At 42.2% G+C, this 25656-nt stretch overlaps 1 protein-coding gene across 1 annotated transcript in view; it reads left to right on the top strand.

Annotated features, from left to right (window-relative positions):
* tspearb (thrombospondin-type laminin G domain and EAR repeats b) overlaps nucleotides 1–25656 on the top strand; it is a 47686-nt gene that overhangs the window by 9500 nt on the left and 12530 nt on the right. The window contains exons 3-9 of the mRNA XM_045704930.1: nucleotides 880–1106; nucleotides 1196–1286; nucleotides 7391–7550; nucleotides 14011–14142; nucleotides 14448–14680; nucleotides 17685–17874; nucleotides 20741–20973. Coding sequence (XP_045560886.1) covers nucleotides 880–1106; nucleotides 1196–1286; nucleotides 7391–7550; nucleotides 14011–14142; nucleotides 14448–14680; nucleotides 17685–17874; nucleotides 20741–20973 — 1266 coding nt within the window. The remainder of the gene's footprint in view (nucleotides 1–879; nucleotides 1107–1195; nucleotides 1287–7390; nucleotides 7551–14010; nucleotides 14143–14447; nucleotides 14681–17684; nucleotides 17875–20740; nucleotides 20974–25656) is intronic.

Genomic DNA, 25656 nt, shown 5'->3' with positions numbered 1-25656 from the left:
TATTATAGTTCTAATATAGTTCTAATATAGTTGTAATATAGTTCTAATATAGTTCTAATATAGTTCTAATATAGTTGTATTATAGTTCTAATATAGTTCTATTATAGTTCTAATATAGTTATAATATACACTGAGTATTATAGTTCTAATATAGTTGTAATATAGTTCTATTATAGTTCTATTATAGTTCTATTATAGTTCTATTATAGTTCTAATATAGTTGTAATATAGTTCTATTATAGTTCTATTATAGTTCTATTATAGTTCTATTATAGTTCTAATATAGTTCTATTATAGTTCTAATATAGTTCTATTATAGTTCTAATATAGTTCTAATATAGTTCTAATATAGTTCTATTATAGTTCTAATATAGTTCTAATATAGTTCTAATATAGTTCTACTATAGTTCTAATATAGTTCTAATATAGTTCTAATATACACTGAGTATTATAGTTCTAATATAGTTCTATTATAGTTCTATTATAGTTCTAATATAGTTCTAATATAGTTCTAATATAGTTCTATTATAGTTCTAATATAGTTCTAATATAGTTCTATTATAGTTCTAATACAGTTCTATTATAGTTCTAATATGGTTCTAATATAGTTCTATTATAGTTCTAATATAGTTCTATTATAGTTCTAATATAGTTCTATTATAGTTCTAATATGGTTCTAATATAGTTCTATTATAGTTCTACTATAGTTCTAATATAGTTCTAATATAGTTCTAATATACACTGAGTATTATAGTTCTAATATAGTTCTATTATAGTTCTACTATATTGTTGGTCAGTGTCTCTCTCAGTGTGTCCTGGGTGTACTTGTCGTTAGTGTCTCTCCTTCATACTGTCCCTGTCCTGTCTCCTGTCCTCCAGAGGAACGAGTACATCTTCTCGTTGGTGGAGGAGGAGTCAGACCGGCTGCTGATTGGTCTGCTTGTCTCTCAGGAGAGGCTCCACTTCCTGTTCCAGGGCCCGACAGGCAGGAAACGGATCACGTTCAAGGAGGTGCGGCTGGCGGACAACCACTGGCACACCGTGGTGGTGGCCGTCACCGGCTGCTATGCTACACTCAGAGTGGACTGCGGTACTGCCCTGGAGCTGTGAGTCACACACACACACACACACACACACACACACACACACTACGACACCCTTGTTTAAAATGAGGGTTTTTGTTCTCCCCCCCCAGGGTCTATGAGAAGCCTTTCCCCAGTGATCTCTGCACCGCCCATTCCAGGTTCTACATCGGCAGCAGGAGACGGTGGAAGGGGCTGTTCTCTGTGAGTTTTCTCTCTTTGTCCTCCTGCATGCTTTAAGTCTGGTCCCTTCCTCTCTCTATAACAGGGAACATTACTAACTCACCTTCCTCTCTCTATAACAGGGAACATTACCCATAACTCACCTTCCTCTCTCTATAACAGGGAACATTACTAACTCACCTTCCTCTCTCTATAACAGGGAACATTACCCATAACTCACCTTCCTCTCTCTATAACAGGGAACATTACCCATAACTCACCTTCCTCTCTCTATAACAGGGAACATTACCCATAACTCACCTTCCTCTATCTATAACAGGGAACATTACCCATAACTCACCTTCCTCTATCTATAACAGGGAACATTACCCATAACTAACCTTCCTCTCTCTATAACAGGGAACATTACTAACTAACCTTCCTCTCTCTATAACAGGGAACATTACTAACTCACCTTCCTCTATCTATAACAGGGAACATTACCCATAACTCACCTTCCTCTATCTATAACAGGGAACATTACCCATAACTCACCTTCCTCTCTCTATAACAGGGAACATTACCCATAACTCACCTTCCTCTCTCTATAACAGGGAACATTACTAACTAACCTTCCTCTATCTATAACAGGGAACATTACTAACTAACCTTCCTCTCTCTATAACAGGGAACATTACCCATAACTCACCTTCCTCTCTCTATAACAGGGAACATTACTAACTAACCTTCCTCTCTCTATAACAGGGAACATTACCCATAACTAACCTTCCTCTCTCTATAACAGGGAACATTACCTAACTCACCTTCCTCTATCTATAACAGGGAACATTACTAACTCACCTTCCTCTCTCTATAACAGGGAACATTACCCATAACTCACCTTCCTCTATCTATAACAGGGAACATTACTAACTCACCTTCCTCTCTCTATAACAGGGAACATTACCCATAACTCACCTTCCTCTATCTATAACAGGGAACATTACTAACTAACCTTCCTCTCTCTATAACAGGGAACATTACCCATAACTCACCTTCCTCTATCTATAACAGGGAACATTACTAACTAACCTTCCTCTCTCTATAACAGGGAACATTACCCATAACTCACCTTCCTCTATCTATAACAGGGAACATTACTAACTAACCTTCCTCTCTCTATAACAGGGAACATTACCCATAACTCACCTTCCTCTATCTATAACAGGGAACATTACTAACTAACCTTCCTCTCTCTATAACAGGGAACATTACTAACTAACCTTCCTCTATCTATAACAGGGAACATTATCCATAACTCATCTTCCTCTCTCTATAACAGGGAACATTATCCATAACTCACCTTCCTCTCTCTATAACAGGGAACATTACTAACTAACCTTCCTCTATCTATAACAGGGAACATTACTAACTAACCTTCCTCTCTCTATAACAGGGAACATTACTAACTAACCTTCCTCTCTCTATAACAGGGAACATTACTAACTAACCTTCCTCTATCTATAACAGGGAACATTACTAACTAACCTTCCTCTCTCTATAACAGGGAACATTACTAACTAACCTTCCTCTCTCTATAACAGGGAACATTACCCATAACTAACCTTCCTCTCTCTATAACAGGGAACATTACTAACTAACCTTCCTCTCTCTATAACAGGGAACATTACTAACTAACCTTCCTCTCTCTATAACAGGGAACATTACCCATAACTAACCTTCCTCTCTCTATAACAGGGAACATTACTAACTCACCTTCCTCTATCTATAACAGGGAACATTATCCATAACTCACCTTCCTCTATCTATAACAGGGAACATTACCCATAACTCACCTTCCTCTATCTATAACAGGGAACATTACCCATAACTCACCTTCCTCTATCTATAACAGGGAACATTACCCATAACTCACCTTCCTCTCTCTATAACAGGGAACATTACTAACTAACCTTCCTCTCTCTATAACAGGGAACATTACCCATAACTAACCTTCCTCTCTCTATAACAGGGAACATTACTAACTAACCTTCCTCTCTCTATAACAGGGAACATTACTAACTAACCTTCCTCTCTCTATAACAGGGAACATTACCCATAACTCACCTTCCTCTATCTATAACAGGGAACATTACTAACTAACCTTCCTCTCTCTATAACAGGGAACATTACCCATAACTAACCTTCCTCTCTCTATAACAGGGAACATTACTAACTAACCTTCCTCTCTCTATAACAGGGAACATTACTAACTAACCTTCCTCTCTCTATAACAGGGAACATTACCCATAACTAACCTTCCTCTCTCTATAACAGGGAACATTACTAACTAACCTTCCTCTCTCTATAACAGGGTCTGTTACTAACTAACCTTCCTCTCTCTATAACAGGGAACATTACTAACTAACCTTCCTCTCTCTATAACAGGGAACATTACTAACTAACCTTCCTCTATCTATAACAGGGAACATTACCCATAACTCACCTTCCTCTCTCTATAACAGGGAACATTACTAACTAACCTTCCTCTATCTATAACAGGGAACATTACCCATAACTCACCTTCCTCTATCTATAACAGGGAACATTACCCATAACTCACCTTCCTCTCTCTATAACAGGGAACATTACTAACTAACCTTCCTCTCTCTATAACAGGGAACATTACTAACTAACCTTCCTCTATCTATAACAGGGAACATTACTAACTAACCTTCCTCTCTCTATAACAGGGAACATTACTAACTAACCTTCCTCTATCTATAACAGGGAACATTACTAACTAACCTTCCTCTCTCTATAACAGGGAACATTACTAACTAACCTTCCTCGCTCTATAACAGGGAACATTACCCATAACTAACCTTCCTCTCTCTATAACAGGGAACATTACTAACTAACCTTCCTCTATCTATAACAGGGAACATTACTAACTAACCTTCCTCTCTCTATAACAGGGAACATTACTAACTAACCTTCCTCTATCTATAACAGGGAACATTACCCATAACTCACCTTCCTCTATCTATAACAGGGAACATTACCCATAACTAACCTTCCTCGCTCTATAACAGGGTCTGTTACTAACTCTCTCTCTCTCTATAACAGGGTCTGTTACTAACTCTCTCTCTATAACAGAGTCTGTTACTAACTCTCTCTCTATAACAGGGTCTGTTACTAACTCTCTCTCTCTCTATAACAGGGTCTGTTACTAACTCTCTCTCTCTCTATAACAGGGTCTGTTACTAACTCTCTCTCTCTCTATAACAGGGTCTGTTACTAACTCTCTCTCTCTCTATAACAGGGTCTGTTACTAACTCTCTCTCTCTCTATAACAGGGTCTGTTACTAACTCTCTCTCTGTAAGTCGCTCTGGATAAGAGCGTCTGCTAAATGACTAAAATGTAAAATGTAAAAATGTAACAGAGTCTGTTACTAACTCTCTCTCTCTCTATAACAGGGTCTGTTACTAACTCTCTCTCTCTATAACAGGGTCTGTTACTAACTCTCTCTCTCTCTATAACAGGGTCTGTTACTAACTCTCTCTCTCTCTATAACAGGGTCTGTTACTCTCTCTCTCTCTCTATAACAGGGTCTGTTACTAACTCTCTCTCTCTCTATAACAGGGTCTGTTACTAACTCTCTCTCTCTCTATAACAGGGTCTGTTACTAACTCTCTCTCTCTATAACAGGGTCTGTTACTAACTCTCTCTCTCTATAACAGGGTCTGTTACTAACTCTCTCTCTCTCTATAACAGGGTCTGTTACTAACTCTCTCTCTCTCTATAACAGGGTCTGTTACTAACTCTCTCTCTCTCTATAACAGGGTCTGTTACAAACTCTCTCTCTCTCTATAACATGGTCTGTTACTAACTCTCTCTCTCTCTATAACAGGGTCTGTTACTAACTCTCTCTCTCTCTATAACAGGGTCTGTTACTAACTCTCTCTCTCTATAACAGGGTCTGTTACTAACTCTCTCTCTCTATAACAGGGTCTGTTACTAACTCTCTCTCTCTCTATAACAGGGTCTGTTACTAACTCTCTCTCTCTATAACAGGGTCTGTTACTAACTCTCTCTCTCTCTATAACAGGGTCTGTTACTAACTCTCTCTCTCTATAACAGGGTCTGTTACTAACTCTCTCTCTCTCTATAACAGGGTCTGTTACTAACTCTCTCTCTCTCTATAACAGGGTCTGTTACTAACTCTCTCTCTCTCTATAACAGGGTCTGTTACTAACTCTCTCTCTCTATAACAGGGTCTGTTACTAACTCTCTCTCTCTATAACAGGGTCTGTTACTAACTCTCTCTCTCTCTATAACAGGGTCTGTTACTAACTCTCTCTCTCTCTATAACAGGGTCTGTTACTAACTCTCTCTCTATAACAGGGTCTGTTACTAACTCTCTCTCTCTCTCTATAACAGGGTCTGTTACTAACTCTCTCTCTATAACAGGGTCTGTTACTAACTCTCTCTCTCTATAACAGGGTCTGTTACTAACTCTCTCTCTCTATAACAGGGTCTGTTACTAACTCTCTCTCTCTATAACAGGGTCTGTTACTAACTCTCTCTCTCTCTATAACAGGGTCTGTTACTAACTCTCTCTCTATAACAGGGTCTGTTACAAACTCTCTCTCTCTCTATAACAGGGTCTGTTACTAACTCTCTCTCTCTCTATAACAGGGTCTGTTACTAACTCTCTCTCTCTATAACAGGGTCTGTTACTAACTCTCTCTCTCTATAACAGGGTCTGTTACTAACTCTCTCTCTCTATAACAGGGTCTGTTACTAACTCTCTCTCTCTCTATAACAGGGTCTGTTACTAACTCTCTCTCTATAACAGGGTCTGTTACAAACTCTCTCTCTCTCTATAACAGGGTCTGTTACTAACTCTCTCTCTCTCTATAACAGGGTCTGTTACTAACTCTCTCTCTCTATAACAGGGTCTGTTACTAACTCTCTCTCTCTCTATAACAGGGTCTGTTACTAACTCTCTCTCTATAACAGGGTCTGTTACAAACTCTCTCTCTCTCTATAACAGGGTCTGTTACTAACTCTCTCTCTCTATAACAGGGTCTGTTACTAACTCTCTCTCTCTCTATAACAGGGTCTGTTACTAACTCTCTCTCTCTCTATAACAGGGTCTGTTACTAACTCTCTCTCTCTATAACAGGGTCTGTTACTAACTCTCTCTCTCTATAACAGGGTCTGTTACTAACTCTCTCTCTCTATATAACAGGGTCTGTTACTAACTCTCTCTCTCTATAACAGGGTCTGTTACTAACTCTCTCTCTCTATAACAGGGTCTGTTACTAACTCTCTCTCTCTATAACAGGGTCTGTTACTAACTCTCTCTCTCTCTATAACAGGGTCTGTTACTAACTCTCTCTCTCTCTATAACAGGGTCTGTTACTAACTCTCTCTCTCTCTATAACAGGGTCTGTTACTAACTCTCTCTCTCTCTATAACAGGGTCTGTTACTAAATCTCTCTCTCTATAACAGGGTCTGTTACTAACTCTCTCTCTATAACAGGGTCTGTTACTAACTCTCTCTCTCTATAACAGGGTCTGTTACTAACTCTCTCTCTCTCTATAACAGGGTCTGTTACTAACTCTCTCTCTCTCTATAACAGGGTCTGTTACTAACTCTCTCTCTCTCTATAACAGGGTCTGTTACTAACTCTCTCTCTCTATAACAGGGTCTGTTACTAACTCTCTCTCTATAACAGGGTCTGTTACTAACTCTCTCTCTCTATAACAGGGTCTGTTACTAACTCTCTCTCTCTCTATAACAGGGTCTGTTACTAACTCTCTCTCTCTCTATAACAGGGTCTGTTACTAACTCTCTCTCTCTCTATAACAGGGTCTGTTACTAACTCTCTCTCTCTCTATAACAGGGTCTGTTACTAACTCTCTCTCTATAACAGGGTCTGTTACTAACTCTCTCTCTCTCTCTCTATAACAGGGTCTGTTACTAACTCTCTCTCTCTCTATAACAGGGTCTGTTACTAACTCTCTCTCTCTATAACAGGGTCTGTTACTAACTCTCTCTCTATAACAGGGTCTGTTACTAACTCTCTCTCTCTATAACAGGGTCTGTTACTAACTCTCTCTCTCTCTATAACAGGGTCTGCTGCGACAGCTGGTTCTGTTGCCTGGGTCAGATGCCACCTCCCAGGTTTGTCCCTCTTCAGACCCCAGACTGGCAGTCCTCTCTGTCCCTCAGGCCCTGCTCACCATACCCATCACACCCACTGGGAATGACATAGTCCCTCTGTATCCTTATGGTGAGTAGAGATTATATACTACCCTCTATCCTCTGTATCCTTATGGTGAGTAGAGATTATATACTACCCTCTATCCTCTGTGTCCTTATGGTGAGTAGAGATTATATACTACCCTCTATCCTCTGTATCCTTATGGTGAGTAGAGATTATATACTACCCTCTATCCTCTGTATCCTTACGGTGAGTAGAGATTATATACTACCCTCTATCCTCTGTGTCCTTACGGTGAGTAGAGATTATATACTACCCTCTATCCTCTGTGTCCTTACGGTGAGTAGAGATTATATACTACCCTCTATCCTCTGTGTCCTTATGGTGAGTAGAGATTATATACTACCCTCTATCCTCTGTGTCCTTACGGTGAGTAGAGATTATATACTACCCTCTACCCTCTATCCTCTGTATCCTTATGGTGAGTAGAGATTATATACTACCCTCTATCCTCTGTATCCTTATGGTGAGTAGAGATTATATACTACCCTCTATCCTCTGTGTCCTTACGGTGAGTAGAGATTATATACTACCCTCTATCCTTATGGTGAGTAGAGATTATATACTACCCTCTATCCTCTGTGTCCTTATGGTGAGTAGAGATTATATACTACCCTCTATCCTCTGTATCCTTACGGTGAGTAGAGATTATATACTACCCTCTATCCTCTGTATCCTTACGGTGAGTAGAGATTATATACTACCCTCTACCCTCTGTATCCTTACGGTGAGTAGAGATTATATACTACCCTCTATCCTCTGTATCCTTACGGTGAGTAGAGATTATATACTACCCTCTATCCTCTGTGTCCTTATGGTGAGTAGAGATTATATACTACCCTCTATCCTCTGTATCCTTATGGTGAGTAGAGATTATATACTACCCTCTATCCTCTGTGTCCTTATGGTGAGTAGAGATTATATACTACCCTCTATCCTCTGTGTCCTTACGGTGAGTAGAGATTATTTACTACCCTCTATCCTCTGTGTCCTTATGGTGAGTAGAGATTATATACTACCCTCTATCCTCTGTGTCCTTATGGTGAGTAGAGATTATATACTACCCTCTATCCTCTGTATCCTTACGGTGAGTAGAGATTATATACTACCCTCTATCCTCTGTGTCCTTATGGTGAGTAGAGATTATATACTACCCTCTATCCTCTGTGTCCTTATGGTGAGTAGAGATTATATACTACCCTCTACCCTCTATCCTCTGTATCCTTATGGTGAGTAGAGATTATATACTACCCTCTATCCTTATGGTGAGTAGAGATTATATACTACCCTCTATCCTCTGTGTCCTTATGGTGAGTAGAGATTATATACTACCCTCTATCCTTATGGTGAGTAGAGATTATATACTACCCTCTACCCTCTATCCTCTGTATCCTTACGGTGAGTAGAGATTATATACTACCCTCTATCCTTATGGTGAGTAGAGATTATATACTACCCTCTATCCTCTGTGTCCTTATGGTGAGTAGAGATTATATACTACCCTCTATCCTCTGTGTCCTTACGGTGAGTAGAGATTATATACTACCCTCTATCCTCTGTGTCCTTATGGTGAGTAGAGATTATATACTACCCTCTATCCTTATGGTGAGTAGAGATTATATACTACCCTCTATCCTCTGTATCCTTATGGTGAGTAGAGATTATATACTACCCTCTACCCTCTATATCCTCTGTATCCTTACGGTGAGTAGAGATTATATACTACCCTCTATCCTCTGTGTCCTTACTTTGAGTAGAGATTATATACTACCCTCTATCCTCTGTATCCTTATGGTGAGTAGAGATTATATACTACCCTCTATCCTCTGTATCCTTATGGTGAGTAGAGATTATATACTACCCTCTATCCTCTGTATCCTTATGGTGAGTAGAGATTATATACTACCCTCTACCCTCTATCCTCTGTATCCTTATGGTGAGTAGAGATTATATACTACCCTCTATCCTCTGTGTCCTTACGGTGAGTAGAGATTATATACTACCCTCTATCCTCTGTATCCTTATGGTGAGTAGAGATTATATACTACCCTCTACCCTCTATCCTCTGTGTCCTTACGGTGAGTAGAGATTATATACTACCCTCTATCCTCTGTGTCCTTATGGTGAGTAGAGATTATATACTACCCTCTATCCTCTGTATCCTTACGGTGAGTAGAGATTATATACTACCCTCTACCCTCTATCCTCTGTATCCTTACGGTGAGTAGAGATTATATACTACCCTCTATCCTCTGTATCCTTACGGTGAGTAGAGATTATATACTACCCTCTACCCTCTATCCTCTGTATCCTTACGGTGAGTAGAGATGATATACTACCCTCTATCCTCTGTGTCCTTATGGTGAGTAGAGATTATATACTACCCTCTATCCTCTGTGTCCTTACGGTGAGTAGAGATTATATACTACCCTCTATCCTCTGTATCCTTATGGTGAGTAGAGATTATATACTACCCTCTATCCTCTGTATCCTTATGGTGAGTAGAGATTATATACTACCCTCTATCCTCTGTATCCTTATGGTGAGTAGAGATTATATACTACCCTCTATCCTCTGTATCCTTATGGTGAGTAGAGATTATATACTACCCTCTATCCTCTGTATCCTTATGGTGAGTAGAGATTATATACTACCCTCTACCCTCTATCCTCTGTATCCTTATGGTGAGTAGAGATTATATACTACCCTCTATCCTCTGTATCCTTACGGTGAGTAGAGATTATATACTACCCTCTACCCTCTATCCTCTGTGTCCTTACGGTGAGTAGAGATTATATACTACCCTCTATCCTCTGTGTCCTTATGGTGAGTAGAGATGATATACTACCCTCTATCCTCTGTGTCCTTATGGTGAGTAGAGATTATATACTACCCTCTATCCTCTGTGTCCTTATGGTGAGTAGAGATTATATACTACCCTCTACCCTCTATCCTCTGTATCCTTATGGTGAGTAGAGATTATATACTACCCTCTATCCTCTGTGTCCTTACGGTGAGTAGAGATTATATACTACCCTCTATCCTCTGTATCCTTATGGTGAGTAGAGATTATATACTACCCTCTACCCTCTATCCTCTGTATCCTTATGGTGAGTAGAGATTATATACTACCCTCTATCCTCTGTGTCCTTACGGTGAGTAGAGATTATATACTACCCTCTATCCTCTGTATCCTTATGGTGAGTAGAGATTATATACTACCCTCTATCCTCTGTGTCCTTATGGTGAGTAGAGATTATATACTACCCTCTATCCTCTGTGTCCTTACGGTGAGTAGAGATTATATACTACCCTCTATCCTCTGTATCCTTATGGTGAGTAGAGATTATATACTACCCTCTACCCTCTATCCTCTGTATCCTTATGGTGAGTAGAGATTATATACTACCCTCTATCCTCTGTATCCTTATGGTGAGTAGAGATTATATACTACCCTCTATCCTCTGTATCCTTACGGTGAGTAGAGATTATATACTACCCTCTATCCTCTGTATCCTTACGGTGAGTAGACCTGTGGACGGTTTTGCGTTGAGCTCTCCAAAACAATCACAATCTTCCTGGAGGATGATTCTCTCTGTCCCTTCCATGACTGGCTGGGTTTGGATTTGTTTAATAGTTGTAAATAGTTGGGTTGTGATGGTATGATGAACAGGGTAACTGTATCTGCGATTTGAGTCAGTGGTTGTGACAGTGATGTAAAGGGGGTCCGGGTGTTTCACGTGTCGCTCTGTGAAAACACAGCGGATGGGACCGGCTTGTTGTGTATACTGCCGTTCTCCTGATAGACGTGGGGTAGGTTCAGATTACCTGGTCCGGTTATATAAAGTGCATTTTAGAAAGTATTCAGACCCCTTTGACTTGTTCCACATTTTGTTACATTACAGCCTTATTCTAACACGGATTAAATTGTATTTCCCCCCCCCCCCCCTCATCAATCTACACACAATACTTCATCATGACAAATCAACATTTAAAAAAAAATCCTTTTTGCAAATGTATTCAAAATAAAAAACTGAAATATCACATTTACATAAATATTCAGACCCTTTACTCAGTACTTTGTTGAAGCACCTTTGCCAGCGATTACAGCTTTGAGTCTTCTTGGGTATGACGCTACAAGCTTGGAACACCTGTATTTGGGGAGTTTCTCCCATTCTTCTCTGCAGATCCTCTCAAGCTCTGTCAGGTTGGATGGGGAGCGTCGCTGCACAGCTATTTTCAGGTCTCTCCAGAGATGTTCGATCGGGTTCAAGTCCGGGCCACTCAAGGACATTCAGAGATTTGTCCCGAAGCCACTCCTGCGTTGTCTTGGCAGTGTGCTTAGGGTCGTTGTCCTGTTGGAAGGTGAACCTTCACCCCAGTCTGAGGTCCTGAGCGCTCTGGAGCAGGTTTTCATCAAGGATCTCTCTGTATTTTACTCCGTTCATCTTTCCCTCGATCCTGACTAGTCTCACAGTCTCTGCCGCTGAGGCCACTGTGTTCTTTGGGAAATGTTTTGGTACCCTTCCCCAGATCTGTGCCTCATGGCTTGGTTTTTGCTCTGACGTGCACTGTCAACTGTGGGACCTTATATAGACCAGTGTGTGTCTTTCCAAATCATGTCCAATCACTTGAATTTACCACAGGTGGACTCCAATCAAGTTGTAGAAACATCTCAAGGATGATCAATGGAAACAGGAAGCACCTGAGCTCAATTTAGAGTCTCATAGCAAAGGGTCTGAATACTTACGTCAATAAAGTATTTCTGTTTTTTATTTTATACATTTCCAAACATTTCGAAAAATCTGTTTTATCTTTGCCATTATGGGGTATTGTGATGTCATTACGGGGTATTGTGATGTCATTACGGGGTATTGTGATGTCATTACGGGGTATTGTGATGTCATGATGGGGTATTGTGATGTCATTACGGGGTATTGTGATGTCATTACGGGGTATTGTGATGTCATTACGGGGTATTGTGATGTCATTACGGGGTATTGTGATGTCATTACGGGGTATTGTGATGTCATGACGGGGTATTGTGTGTAGATTCATGAGGAAATAAGGCTGTAACGTTTTGGAGGTGAAAAAGTGAAGGGGTCTGAATACTTTACGAATGCACTGTATTTGGGCAGTAACTGTAGGGCTCTGGGGTAAAAGAAGAAAAAAGAAAAGTAGGGCACTATTTATTGAATATTGTGTCGTTTGGGACCCGGACATTGTGCAGGCTTTAACAGAATGAAGACTATCAGAACGTTACTCTACATGACGTCAGGACATAGCTATCGGATCCAAAACTAAACGATCCCTCACTCACTAATTGTGTATTTAAGATCTCATTTGTTCGCTTTCACACTTTACTACTGTGAATAGAATCCAAGTGCAACACTTCATTCAGACAGCTTGATTGATGTGTCTTGGTCTTCATCCGCCGAGTGTGAATATGAAATCTGTCATTGAATACGTACTTTATCTGTTTACTGCCGGCTGTACGTTCATCATCAGTGATTCAGTGTGGTTTTGGCCACAGCTCATCTTGTCTTGGCAGAACAATGAACCGTCTTTCGTGAGTGGGAGCGCGTTTTTTTGATTTGGAAGCTCCCCAGCTCAACTGCAGCTAGTAAATCAAGACATCGACATGAAACACTGAGCAGCAAGGTTTAGTAGTGGCGGGACCACTGTGGAAATAAGGCTTTATGCTGTTTTTTTTAATCTTCCCATCATTGTTTATTTATGTAATGCCTCTATGTGGAGACTACCACTGTTATTTTAGTAAATTCATTAAAATCAAGCAATGTTTTCCACCTCTCATTACACCTCCATATTGGTTAGGAGCTGTCATTACACCTCCATATTGGTTAGGAGCTGTCATTACACCTCCATATTGGTTAGGAGCTGTTATTACACCTCCATATTGGTTAGGAGCTGTTATTACACCTCCATATTGGTTAGGAGCTGTTATTACACCTCCAAATTGGTTAGGAGCTGTCATTACACCTCCATAATGGTTAGGAGCTGTTATTACACCTCCATATTGGTTAGGAGCTGTCATTACACCTCCATATTGGTTAGGAGCTGTCATTACACCTCCATATTGGTTAGGAGCTGTTATTACACCTCCATATTGGTTAGGAGCTGTCATTACACCTCCATATTGGTTAGGAGCTGTCATTACACCTCCATATTGGTTAGGAGCTGTCATTACACCTCCATATTGGTTAGGAGCTGTTATTACGCCTCCATATTCGTTAGGAGCTGTCATTACACCTCCATATTGGTTAGGAGCTGTTATTACACCTCCATATTGGTTAGGAGCTGTTATTACACCTCCATATTGGTTAGGAGCTGTTATTACAACTCCTTATTGTTTCCCCATACCTCTAGCCACCAGACATGTACGACAATTGAATAGGCTCATCGGGATCAATTCAATTCCATTTACAATGCTCTCTCTCCTCCGTAACAGAGGCGGAAGTTCGTATAACCCTGGGGACCCAGCCCCCCTGTGCCAAGGCAGAGCAGGGCCAGCTGTGGTTTAACACACTGAAGAAAGGCCTGTTCCTGTGTGATGGACGACTGTGGCTGCCTCTGCTGCAAGGTGAGATTTCTGTCTGACCCGAAGTAATAGATTTCAGACCAGGAGTAGGCAACCCTGGGTTCTGCAGTGCCAAAGGCATGTCATGGTTCGGATTCAATGGGAGACCAGGTGTGATGAATTTAACCAACTATGTTTGGTGAGGTGATTGGTGGAAGCAGATGTGAGGTAGTTTGGCTCTGGGCACACCAGGACCAAGGGTAACCTCTTCCTGGTCTAAATATTGTTTTGTGTTCAGAAATAATCACTTTATTCTATAGCCTAGATGCATCAGTGATAACTGACTAACGCTATTCTCTATTCCACAGAGAAAGAGCGTCTGGACTACGTTGAAGACTACCAAGACCTTTACACCAACTCGGAAACGTTCGACATCGAGGTGTTCCACATCCCCTCCCAAGGACTGTTCGCTGCCACAGCCAATCGCGAGGCCAAGCCGGGCTCCGGGATCTACAAGTGGGTTGACGGGAAGTTTCAAGTGTATCAGAACATCATCACCTACGAAGCACGGGCGTGGAAGTACTTCACTGTGGGCAACAAGGTCAGTACCTGTCTAGGTATGGTTTATGGTCAAAAGTAGTGCACTACAAAACAGAGTAGGGTGCCATTTGGGACATAACCCAAGATTTAAAGTCATCTTAATACGACTAGTGACTAGTTTGACTTGATAAACTTTCCCAGTGGTCATGGCTCGTTGCGATGACATCATCTCAACCTGTTTATCCTGCTGGATGAAGACTCCTCAGACCAACTGTCTACGAGGGTAATGGGGAAACACGACACCGGTCGAGTCTTTCTGCTCTCGAAAAACGGAGACTGCACCCCTAGAGCAAACACAACGCAAACCCTGTGTAATGTCCACAGGTGTTCCCAGTCCCCGGGCACAGAGAGATATCTTTTGATGTGGTTATGAACCAAGGAGGAGGGAGCTGAAATGCTGCAGTCGTAAATCGCACAATCGTATAATCACAGAAATGTATTTTGTCTGATGTTATAATGATGATTTATGACTACAACCTTCCCACTTCAGGAGTCAGAATCTGTTTGACCTTGTCCTGTCAATACCTGCTGCAAGAAAAGCGTACTTATCACTGGGGGGGGGGTGTGTCTGAAATGGCACCCTATTCCCTATACAAGTGCACTACTTTTGAACCAGAGACCTATAGGGTCCTGGTCGAAAAAGTAGTGCGCTTATATAGGGAATAGGGTGCCATTGTGGACAGACATTAGGTGTTTTTTCACTCACCGTGTTCATCTAGATCATGCGTTAAGTTATATTTGATGTGAAGAAAGATTGTTGTAAACTTGACTGTGAATGAAGTGTAATTTTCATCAGAAGATGGTCACCAACCCCAAATGACTTAAATGTCACTCAGAGTATAAAGTACACAGGTCGTTTTTACGGCTCTTGACCAATTATACTATTTGTGTGTTTTTTTTTCCCTTCTCCCCCCCCCCCACTGATCTGAACTTTTTTTTGTACATCGTGTCCCATGACCGAAAAAAGAGCTTCTGGATATAATGAGTCAGCGTTCGTTAATCTCGATTTGTATTAAGATTTCTACTTCAATGAGTCAGCGGCGGAGAGAAACTAATCCACCTCTACCCTCTTGTTCTATTGGTGAATTTACAATCACAGGAGAACAAACTGGACGAGCTCCGATCGAGACTATCCTATCAGCGAGACGTGAAGAACTGTAATATTCCTATATTTCTGTTTTTGGCGACGAGTATGAAGCGAGGGCCAGCCAACGAGAGCGTACAGGTCGCAGTGGTGGGTAGTATATGGGGCTTTGGTGACAAAACGGATGGTACTGTGATAGACTGCATCCAGTTTGTTGAGTAGGGTATTGGAAGCTATTTTATAAATGATATCGCCGAAGTCGAGGATCGGTAGGATGGTCAGTTTTACGAGGGTAAGTTTGGCAGCATGAGTGAAGGATGCTTTGTTGCGAAATAGGAAGCCAATTCTAGATTTAACTTTGGATTGGAGATGCTTAATGTGAGTCTGGAAGGAGAGTTTACAGTCTAACCAGACACCCAGGTATTTGTAGTTGTCCACATATTCTAAGTCAGAACCGTCCAGAGTAGTGATGCTGGACGGGCGGGCGGGTGCGGGCAGCGATCGGTTGAAGAGCATGCATTTAGTTTTACTAGCATTTAAGAGCAGTTGGAGGCCACAGAAGGAGAGTTGTATGGCATTGAAGCTCGTCTGGAGGGTTGTTAACACAGTGTCCAAAGAAGGGCCAGAAGTATACAGAATGGTGTCGTCTACGTAGAGGTGGATCAGAGACTCACCAGCAGCAAGAGCGACATCATTGATGTATACAGAGAAAAGAGTCGGCCCGGGAATTGAACCCTGTAGCACCCCCATAGAGACTACCAGAGGTCCGGACAACAGGCCCTCCGATTTGACACACTGAACTCTATCTGAGAAGTAGTTGGTGAACCAGGCGAGGCAGTCATTAGAGAAACCAAGGCTGTTGAGTCTGCCGATGAGGATGTGGTGATTAACAGTGTCAAAAGCCTTGGCCAGGTCAATGAATACGGCAGCACAGTATTGTTTCTTATCGATGGCGGTTAAGATATCGTTTAGGACCTTGAGCGTGGCTGAGGTGCACCCATGACCAGCTCTGAAACCAGATTGCATAGCGGAGAAGGTGCGGTAGGATTCGAAATGGTCGGTAATCTGTTTGTTGACTTTGCTTTCGAAGACCTTAGAAAGACAGGGTAGGATAGATATAGGTCTGTAGCAGTTTGGGTCAAGAGTGTCACCCCCTTTGAAGAGGGGGATGACCGCAGCTGCTTTCCAATCTTTGGGAATCTCAGACGATACGAAAGAGAGGTTGAGCAGGCTAATAATAGGGGTTGCAACAATTTCGACAGATCATTTTAGAAAGAAAGGGTCCAGATTGTCTAGCCTGGCTGATTTGTAGGGGTCCAGATTTTGCAGCTCTTTCAGAACATCAGCTATCTGGATTTGGGTGAAGGAGAAATGGGGGAGGCTTGGGCGGGTTTCTGTGGGGGGTGCAGGGCTGTTGATCGGGGTAGGGGTAGCCAGGTGGAAAGCATGGCCAGCCGTAGAAAAATGCTTATTGAAATTCTCAATTATAGTGGATTTATCGGTGGTGACAGAGTTTCCTATCCTCAGTGCAGTGGGCAGCTGGGAGGAGGTGCTCTTATTCTCCATGGACTTTACAGTGTCCCAGAACTTTGAGTTTGTGCTACAGGAAGCAAATTTCTGTTTGAAAAAGCTAGCCTTAGCTTTCCTAACTGCCTGTGTATATTGGTTTCTAACTTCCCTGAAAAGTTGCATATCACGGGGGCTGTTCGATGCTAATGCAGAACGCCACAGGATGTTTTTGTGTTGGTTAATTAAGGGCAGTCAAGTCTATATAGTCTCTCTATTCTTATTTTACTGCTACTCTTTAATTATTTGTTACTTTATTTCAACAACAAAAAAATCCTCTGTATTTTTCTTTAAAACAGCACGGCACACGTGACAAATAAAATTTTAATTTGATTCGATTGTCCTCCTGTCACAGATGTTCCTAGCAGTGGCTAATTCCAAGGGTCAGCCCGGCGGGGAGTGGGAGGAGTCAGTGATCTACAAGTGGAGCAGCAGGAAGTTAATGTTCTTACCTTATCAGACCATAGAGACACACAGCGCTCTGGACTGGGAGGCCTTCAACATACAGGAACAACATTTCCTGGCTGTGGCCAATCACAGACGAGGTAAAGGTATCCCCCCCCCCCCTCCCTCCCCTGGCAAATCACAGAACAGGTCATGTCAAAACTCAGAACTAAATCTTGTATGTGACGGCCAGCTGAGAGACAACAGGGCGAGGTACAATGCAGTCTGTCTGCCAATTATAACTGTGTTGTAAACTTTGGAGAGGATTATGGGGGAAAAAAAAGGATCATAATCCCAGGCAAAGATTGTGCTCAGCGAATTACAATACAATGTTTAAAGACCAGTAAGATTTGCCCAACCAATAATACCTCCTTGACTACTCTCAGTCCACAGTCTCTCTGCTGGCATCACTGGACTAACAAGGGCCGCTGGGGGCTGCGGGCTGCTGGCTTCTACGTGCTGGCAGAACGCCAGCTGCTGCAGGTGTACAGGGTTTCTCTGATATAACTGTTTAGATGTCTTGTTAGATCTCATGAAAAGCAGTCCTTTATGGCCCTTTATGGGTCTTTTGAGCTTTGATCAATGAAAGAGAGGGAACACTATAACTTCACAGGATGGTAAGGGAGAGGTGGAGGTGGAGGGAAGGAGAAGGGGGAGAGGTGGAGAGGTGGAGAGGGGGAGAGGTGGAGGGAAGCAGAGGGGGAGAGGTGGAGGGAAGGAGAAAGGGGGAGAGGTGGAGGGAAGGAGAAGGGGGAGAGGTGGAGAGGGGGAGAGGTGGAGGGAAGCATAGGGGGAGAGGTGGAGGGAAGCAGAAGGGGGAGAGATGGAGAGGGGGAGAGGTGGAGGGAAGGAGAAGGGGGAGAGATGGAGAGGGGGAGAGGGGGAGAGGTGGAGGGAAGGAGAAAGGGGGGAGAGGTGGAGAGGGGGGAGAGGTGGAGGGAAGAGGTGGAGGGAAGGAGAAGGGGGAGAGGTGGAGGGAAGGAGAAAGGGGGGAGAGGTGGAGGGAAGGAGAAGGGGGAGAGGTGGAGAGGTGGAGAGGGGGAGAGGTGGAGGGAAGAGGTGGAGGGAAGCATAGGGGGAGAGGTGGAGGGAAGCAGAGGGGGAGAGGTGGAGGGAAGCAGAGGGGGGAGAGGTGGAGGGAAGGAGAAAGGGGGGAGAGGTGGAGGGAAGGAGGAGGGGGAGAGGTGGAGAGATGGAGGGAAGGGAGAGGTGGAGGGGTGGAGGGACGGAGCGATGGAGGGGTGGAGAGGTCTAGAGGTGGAGATGTGGAGGGAAGGGTGTGTAGAGGGAAGGAGAGGGGGAAAGGTGGAGGAAAGGAGAGGTGGAGAGATGGAGGGAAGGGAGAGATGAAGAGGTGGAGGGAAGGGAGAGGTGGAGGGAAGGAGAGGTGGAGGGAAGGAGAGGTGGAGAGGTGGAGAGGTGGAGAGATGGAGGGAAGGAGCGATGGAGAGGTGGAGGGATGGAGGGGTGGAGAGGTGGAGGGAAGGGTGTGCGGAGGGAAGGGTGTGCACACAGATACGGGATGCAAAGAGCCACAGGAATGACAAAATCCAAGATAATCTGATCTAAATACACAACAAAAAGGTAGAAGGGCTTTCAGGTGTATGTCCTGTACATAGCTTGTTTTACATTTGACTTTAACATTACAGTATGTGGTGTAGTGCTATTTGTTTATATTTCCCAATCAAAGTTTATAACAACAGATGTACACCTATTGAATACTATTACAGAATATGCATAACATATTGCAACAATGATTTTTAATACCTAATAAATAAAATAAAAAGACAATCACTGTCAGTCGTAAATTATAATTATTCACGTTTTACCGGTGAAATGTCCAAACTGCCTTGGGGTTATGATATAAAATGCTAACCTCCCCTGTTATTGTAATGGTGAGAGGTTAGCATGTCTTGGGGGTATGATATAAAATGCTAACCTCCCCTGTTATTGTAATGGTGAGAGGTTAGCATGTCTTGGGGGTATGATATAAAATGCTAACCTCCCCTGTTATTGTAATGGTGAGAGGTTAGCATGTCTTAGGGGTATGTTATAAAATGCTAACCTCCCCTGTTATTGTAATGGTGAGAGGTTAGCATGTCTTGGGGGTCTGATATAAAATGCTAACCTCCCCTGTTATTGTAATGGTGAGATGTTAGCATGTCTTGGGGTTATGATATAAAATGCTAACCTCCCCTGTTATTGTAATGGTGAGAGGTTAGCATGTCTTGGGGGTATGATATAAAATGCTAACCTCCCCTGTTATTGTAATGGTGAGAGGTTAGCATGTCTTGGGGGTATGATATAAAATGCTAACCTCCCCGGTTATTGTATTGGCGAGAGTTTAGCATGTCTTGAGGGTATGGTATAAAATGCTAACCTCCCCTGTTATTGTAATGGTGAGAGGTTAGCATGTCTTGGGGGTATGATATAAAATGCTAACCTCCCCTGTTATTGTAATGGTGAGAGTTTAGCATGTCTTGGGGGTATGATATAAAATGCTAACCTCCCCTGTTATTGTATTGGCGAGAGTTTAGCATGTCTTGGGGGTATGATATAAAATGCTAACCTCCCCTGTTATTGTAATGGTGAGAGGTTAGCATGTCTTGGGGGTATGATATAAAATGCTAACCTCCCCTGTTATTGTAATGGTGAGAGGTTAGCATGTCTTGGGGGTATGCTAACCTCCCCTGTTATTGTAATGGTGAGAGGTTAGCATGTCTTGGGGGTTATGATATAAAATGCTAACCTCCCCTGTTATTGTAATGGTGAGAGGTTAGCATGTCTTGGGGGTATGCTAACCTCCCCTGTTATTGTAATGGTGAGAGGTTAGCATGTCTTGGGGGTTATGATATAAAATGCTAACCTCCCCTGTTATTGTAATGGTGAGAGGTTAGCATGTCTTGGTGAAAGGTTAAAAGGTACAGTTTGTGCTGTGGTATACAATCCCGTCCGTGTATTTTATAGGTGACAACAATCACAACATCGACAGTGTGATTTACCGGTGGAACCCAGGGACCAAGGTGTTTGAGGTGAATCAGACCCTCGAGACATCTGGGGCCTACGACTGGGAGTTCTTTTCCGTGGGCCCATACCACTTCCTGGTGGTGGCCAACACCTTCGATGGAATATCCACCAACATCAACTCCACCATATACATTTGGCTGGGAGGAATGTTCCAGCCCTTTCAGTACATTAAGGTGAGACACTGGTCCAGTTAGTAGCTATGAGGCATAGCGAGAGCTGCAAAATCTCGGTTGGAAGTTTCCCTGGAATTTGGCAGAAATTAAGCAAATAAAATCAGAGAATCCTCTAACTGGGATTTCTGGAGAATCAATGGGGATTTGGGGAAAGTTACCAGCTGATTTGAATTCCATTTAGTTCTGGGTTTTACTGCTCAATTCGCCTTTTTGTCTCGTTTCTCTAGAGATGTTTTTCTCTGGGACGTGTTGTCCAACTCTTTATAGTTAAAGATTCACTATGCAGAAATCGCTCCGTCATTTCCTGGTTACTAAATAGTTCGCATAATTAATAAATAGTTCCTGGTTACTAAATAGTTCGCATAATTAATAAATAGTTCCTGGTTACTAAATAGTTCGCATAATTAATAAATAGTTCCTGGTTACTAAATAGTTCGCATAATTAATAAATAGTTCCTGGTTACTAAATAGTGCGCATAATTAATAAATAGTTCCTGGTTACTAAATAGTGCGCATAATTAATAAATAGTTCCTGGTTACTAAATAGCTCGCCTAATAGTTCCCCTAATTTCAGTTTATCCTGTTGGGGATAGGGGGCAGTATTTGCACGGCCGGATAAAAAACGTACCCGATTTAATCTGGTTACTACTCCTGCCCAGTAACTAGAATATCCATATAATTATTGGCTTTGGATAGAAAACACCCTAAAGTTTCTAAAACTGTTTGAATGTTGTCTGTGAGTATAACAGAACTCATATGGCAGGCAAAAACCTGAGAAGATTCCTTACAGGAAGTGGCCTGTCTGACAAGTTCTTGTTCTTCTTGGCTCTGTTTATTGAAAACTGAGGATCTTTGCTGTAACGTAACACTTCCTACGGCTCCCATAGGCTCTCAGAACCCGGGAAAAAGCTGAATGATGTCGAGGCAGCCCCAGGCGCGTTTGGATAGTGGTCGGTCAGAGTACTGTGAGACTCAGGCTCGTGCACAAGGGGATCCCATGCTTTTATTTTCTCTCTCTTTGAACGTAAACACGCTTTCCCGGTCGGAATATTATCGCTTTTTTACGAGAAAAATGGCATAAAAATTGATTTTAAACAGCGGTTGACATGCTTCGAAGTACGGTAATGGAATATTTAGAAATGTTTTGTCACGAAATGCGTCGTGCGCGTCACCCTTCTTTACACTTCGGATAGTGTCTTGAACGCACGAACAAAACAGAGGATATTTGAACATAACTATGGATTATTTTGAACCAAACCAACATTTGTTATTGAAGTAGAAGTCCTGGGAGTGCATTCTGACGAAGAACACCAAAGGTAATAACATTTTTCTTATAGTAAATCTGACTTTGGTGAGTGCTAAACTTGCTGGGTGTCTAAATAGCTAGCCCTGTGATGCCGGGCTATCTACTCAGAATATTGCAAAATGTGCTTTCACCGAAAAGCTATTTTAAAATCGGACATAGCGAGTGCATAGAGGAGTTCTGTATCTATAATTCTTAAAATAATTGTTATGTATTTTGTGAATGTTAATCGTGAGTAATTTAGTAAATTCACCGGAAGTTTGCGGGGGGTATGCTAGTTCTGAACGTCACATGCTAATGTAAAAAGCTGGTTTTTGATATAAATATGAACTTCATTGAACAAAACATGCATGTATTGTATAACATAATGTCCTAGGATTGTCATCTGATGAAGATCATCAAAGGTTAGTGCTGCATTTAGCTTTGGTTTGGGTTTATGTGACATTATATGCTAGCTTGAAAAATGGGTGTCTGATTATTTCTGGCTGCGTACTCTGCTGACATAATCTAATGTTTTGCTTTCGTTGTAAAGCCTTTTTGAAATCGGACAGTGTGGTTAGATTAACGAGAGTCTTGTCTTTAAAATGGTGTAAAATAGTCATATGTTTGAGAAATTGAAGTAATATCATTTCTAAGGTATTTGAATAACACGCCACGGGATTACACTGGCTGTTGAGTAGGTGGGACGATTTCGTCCCGCCGACCCTAGAGAGGTTTTAAGTAACAAAACAAACAGTCATTTTGTAGAGAATCATTGTACCATCTAAACCGCAGCGAAATACATTTTCCCTAACCCCCCAAAAATTGTAAATTCAGCTGTTTGAAAGTAAAAGCCACAAAAACTAAACTTCAGAACAAGGAAGTATAGAAATAGCACACCTAGAACATATCTACTGTTATTAGACTTGCTTTAAACTGCAAGCAAAGGCCTACAAATCACATTTCTATGTGAATTTGGTCAGGTCGCCCAAAAACGTTACATATTGTAGCTTTAAGCTCAGTAAAGGTGGTAATTAACTACAATGACCTGAAACCATTGTGTTTACAGCTGCTTGTTCTCATTGGTTCTTGCCGGGAGGCCGGCAGGCACAGAGAGGAAGAGACATGACAATGCATCTAATGGATTGCTAGTTGTTATTTAGCAGTGTTAAAAGTATTCCTTATCTACTGTGAAGAACTACTGGGGATTTGGTAGGACGGCAGGCAGCTAGCCAGCTAACCAGCTATCCAGCCAGCTAGCCTGCTATCCAGCCAGCCAGCCAGCTAGCCAGCCAGCCAGCCAGCCAGCTAGCCTGCTATCCAGCCAGCCAGGCAGCTAGCCAGCCAGCTAGCCAGCTAGCCTGCTATCCAGCCAGCCATGCAGCTAGCCAGTAGCCAGCTAACCAGCCAGCCAGCCAGCTAGCCAGCCAGCCAGCCAGCTATCCAGCCAGCCAGCCAGCCAGCTAGCCAGCTAGCCTGCTATCCAGCCAGCCAGGCAGCTAGCCAGCTAACCAGCTATCCAGCCAGCCAGCCAGCTAGCCAGCTAGCCAGCTATCCAGCTATCCAGCCAGCCAGCCAGCTAGCCAGCTAGCCAGCTATCCAGCCAGCCAGCTAGCCAGCCAGCTAGCCAGCTAGCCTGCTATCCAGCCAGCCAGCCAGCTAGCCAGCTATCCAGCTATCCAGCCAGCCAGCCAGCTAGCCAGCCAGCTAGCTAGCCAGCTATCCAGCCAGCCAGCCAGCTCTCCAGCCAGCCAGCCAGCCAGCTAGCCAGTAGCCAGCTATCCAGCCAGCCAGCCAGCTAGCCAGCTAGCCAGTAGACAGCTATCCAGCTATCCAGCCAGCCAGCTAGCCAGCTATCCAGCTATCCAGCTATCCAGCCAGCCAGCCAGCCAGCTAGCCAGCCAGCTAGCCAGCTATCCAGCCAGCCAGCTAGTCAGTAGCCAGCTATCCAGCTATCCAGCCAGCCAGCCAGCTAGCCAGCCAGCTAGCCAGCTATCCAGCCAGCCAGCCAGCTAGCCAGTAGCCAGCTATCCAGCTATCCAGCCAGCCACCCAGCTAGCCACCCAGCTAGCCAGTAGCCAGCTATCCAGCCAGCTAGCCAGTAGCCAGCTAGCCAGCTAGCCAGTAGCCAGCTATCCAGCCAGCTAGCCAGTAGCCAGTAGCCAGCTATCCAGCCAGCTAGCCAGTAGCCAGTAGCCAGTAGCCAGCTAGCCAGTAGCCAGCTAGCCTGTATCAGGAGTCTTTGGGGAGCACAGCGGTAGATGGCTGGCTGCTACTGCCTGAGCAGAGATGAGATAGATGATAGACTGGGAATAAAATAATAAGGCATCAAACAAAACAATGTAATGTACACAACACCACTGGACAGGAAAAGGCTTGTTCACTATTAAAACAATGTAATGTACACAACACCACTGGACAGGAAAAGGCTTGTTCACTATTAAAAATACGTATTGTTATTAGACAAGTTAAAAAGATTGACGTTTCGGGCTTCAATGGCCTTCTTCAGAATAATCCCAAAGGGAATGGGCAAATTCATGTAGGGCATGGGGAAGACAATTAGGGAGAAAACTCTCACAATACTCTCACAATACATTACTTTATTAAAGTAATGTATTGTTACTTTATTAAAGTAATGTATTGTTACTTTGTTAAAGTAATGTATTGTGACTTTGTTAAAGTAATGTATTGTTACTTTGTTAAAGTAATGTATTGTTACTTTATTAAAGTAATGTATTGTTAGTTTGTTAAAGTAATGTATTGTGACTTTATTAAAGTAATGTATTGTTACTTTATTAAAGTAATGTATTGTTAGTTTGTTAAAGTAATGTATTGTGACTTTATTAAAGTAATGTATTGTTACTTTATTAAAGTAATGTATTGTTAGTTTGTTAAAGTAATGTATTGTTACTTTGTTAAAGTAATGTATTGTTACTTTATTAAAGTAATGTATTGTTAGTTTGTTAAAGTAATGTATTGTGACTTTATTAAAGTCATGTATTGTTACTTTATTAAAGTAATGTATTGTTAGTTTGTTAAAGTAATGTATTGTGACTTTATTAAAGTCATGTATTGTGAATAAACAATACTTTATTAATAAGTGATATGCAGAAATGGACAGTCACTGCCATCATTGGGGTTTTATTAATTCAATAATAAAGTCATCATCATACTAAAAACAAATGTTATGTGAAGTAGAATACTGTGAGTAAATGATGATTAGAGCCTTATGACGTGACAGTGATGGGCAGTCAGGATTCAATAACACATTTATTTGTTAAAAAATAAATACACCGAAACAACCTCAGAAAACAGTAAATGCTCAGCAATATTTATGGGAGATGAGAGGTATCTCTTGTGGCTGGAGGAGAGAGGAAAGAGGAGGAGGAGGAGGAGAGAGG

This window comes from Salmo salar, chromosome ssa21 (genome assembly GCF_905237065.1).
Source record: "Salmo salar chromosome ssa21, Ssal_v3.1, whole genome shotgun sequence".
Classification (NCBI taxonomy): Eukaryota; Metazoa; Chordata; class Actinopteri; order Salmoniformes; family Salmonidae; genus Salmo; species Salmo salar.
The sequence above is the reverse complement of the archived record's forward strand: the minus strand, read 5'-3'. Positions and strand labels throughout refer to the sequence as shown.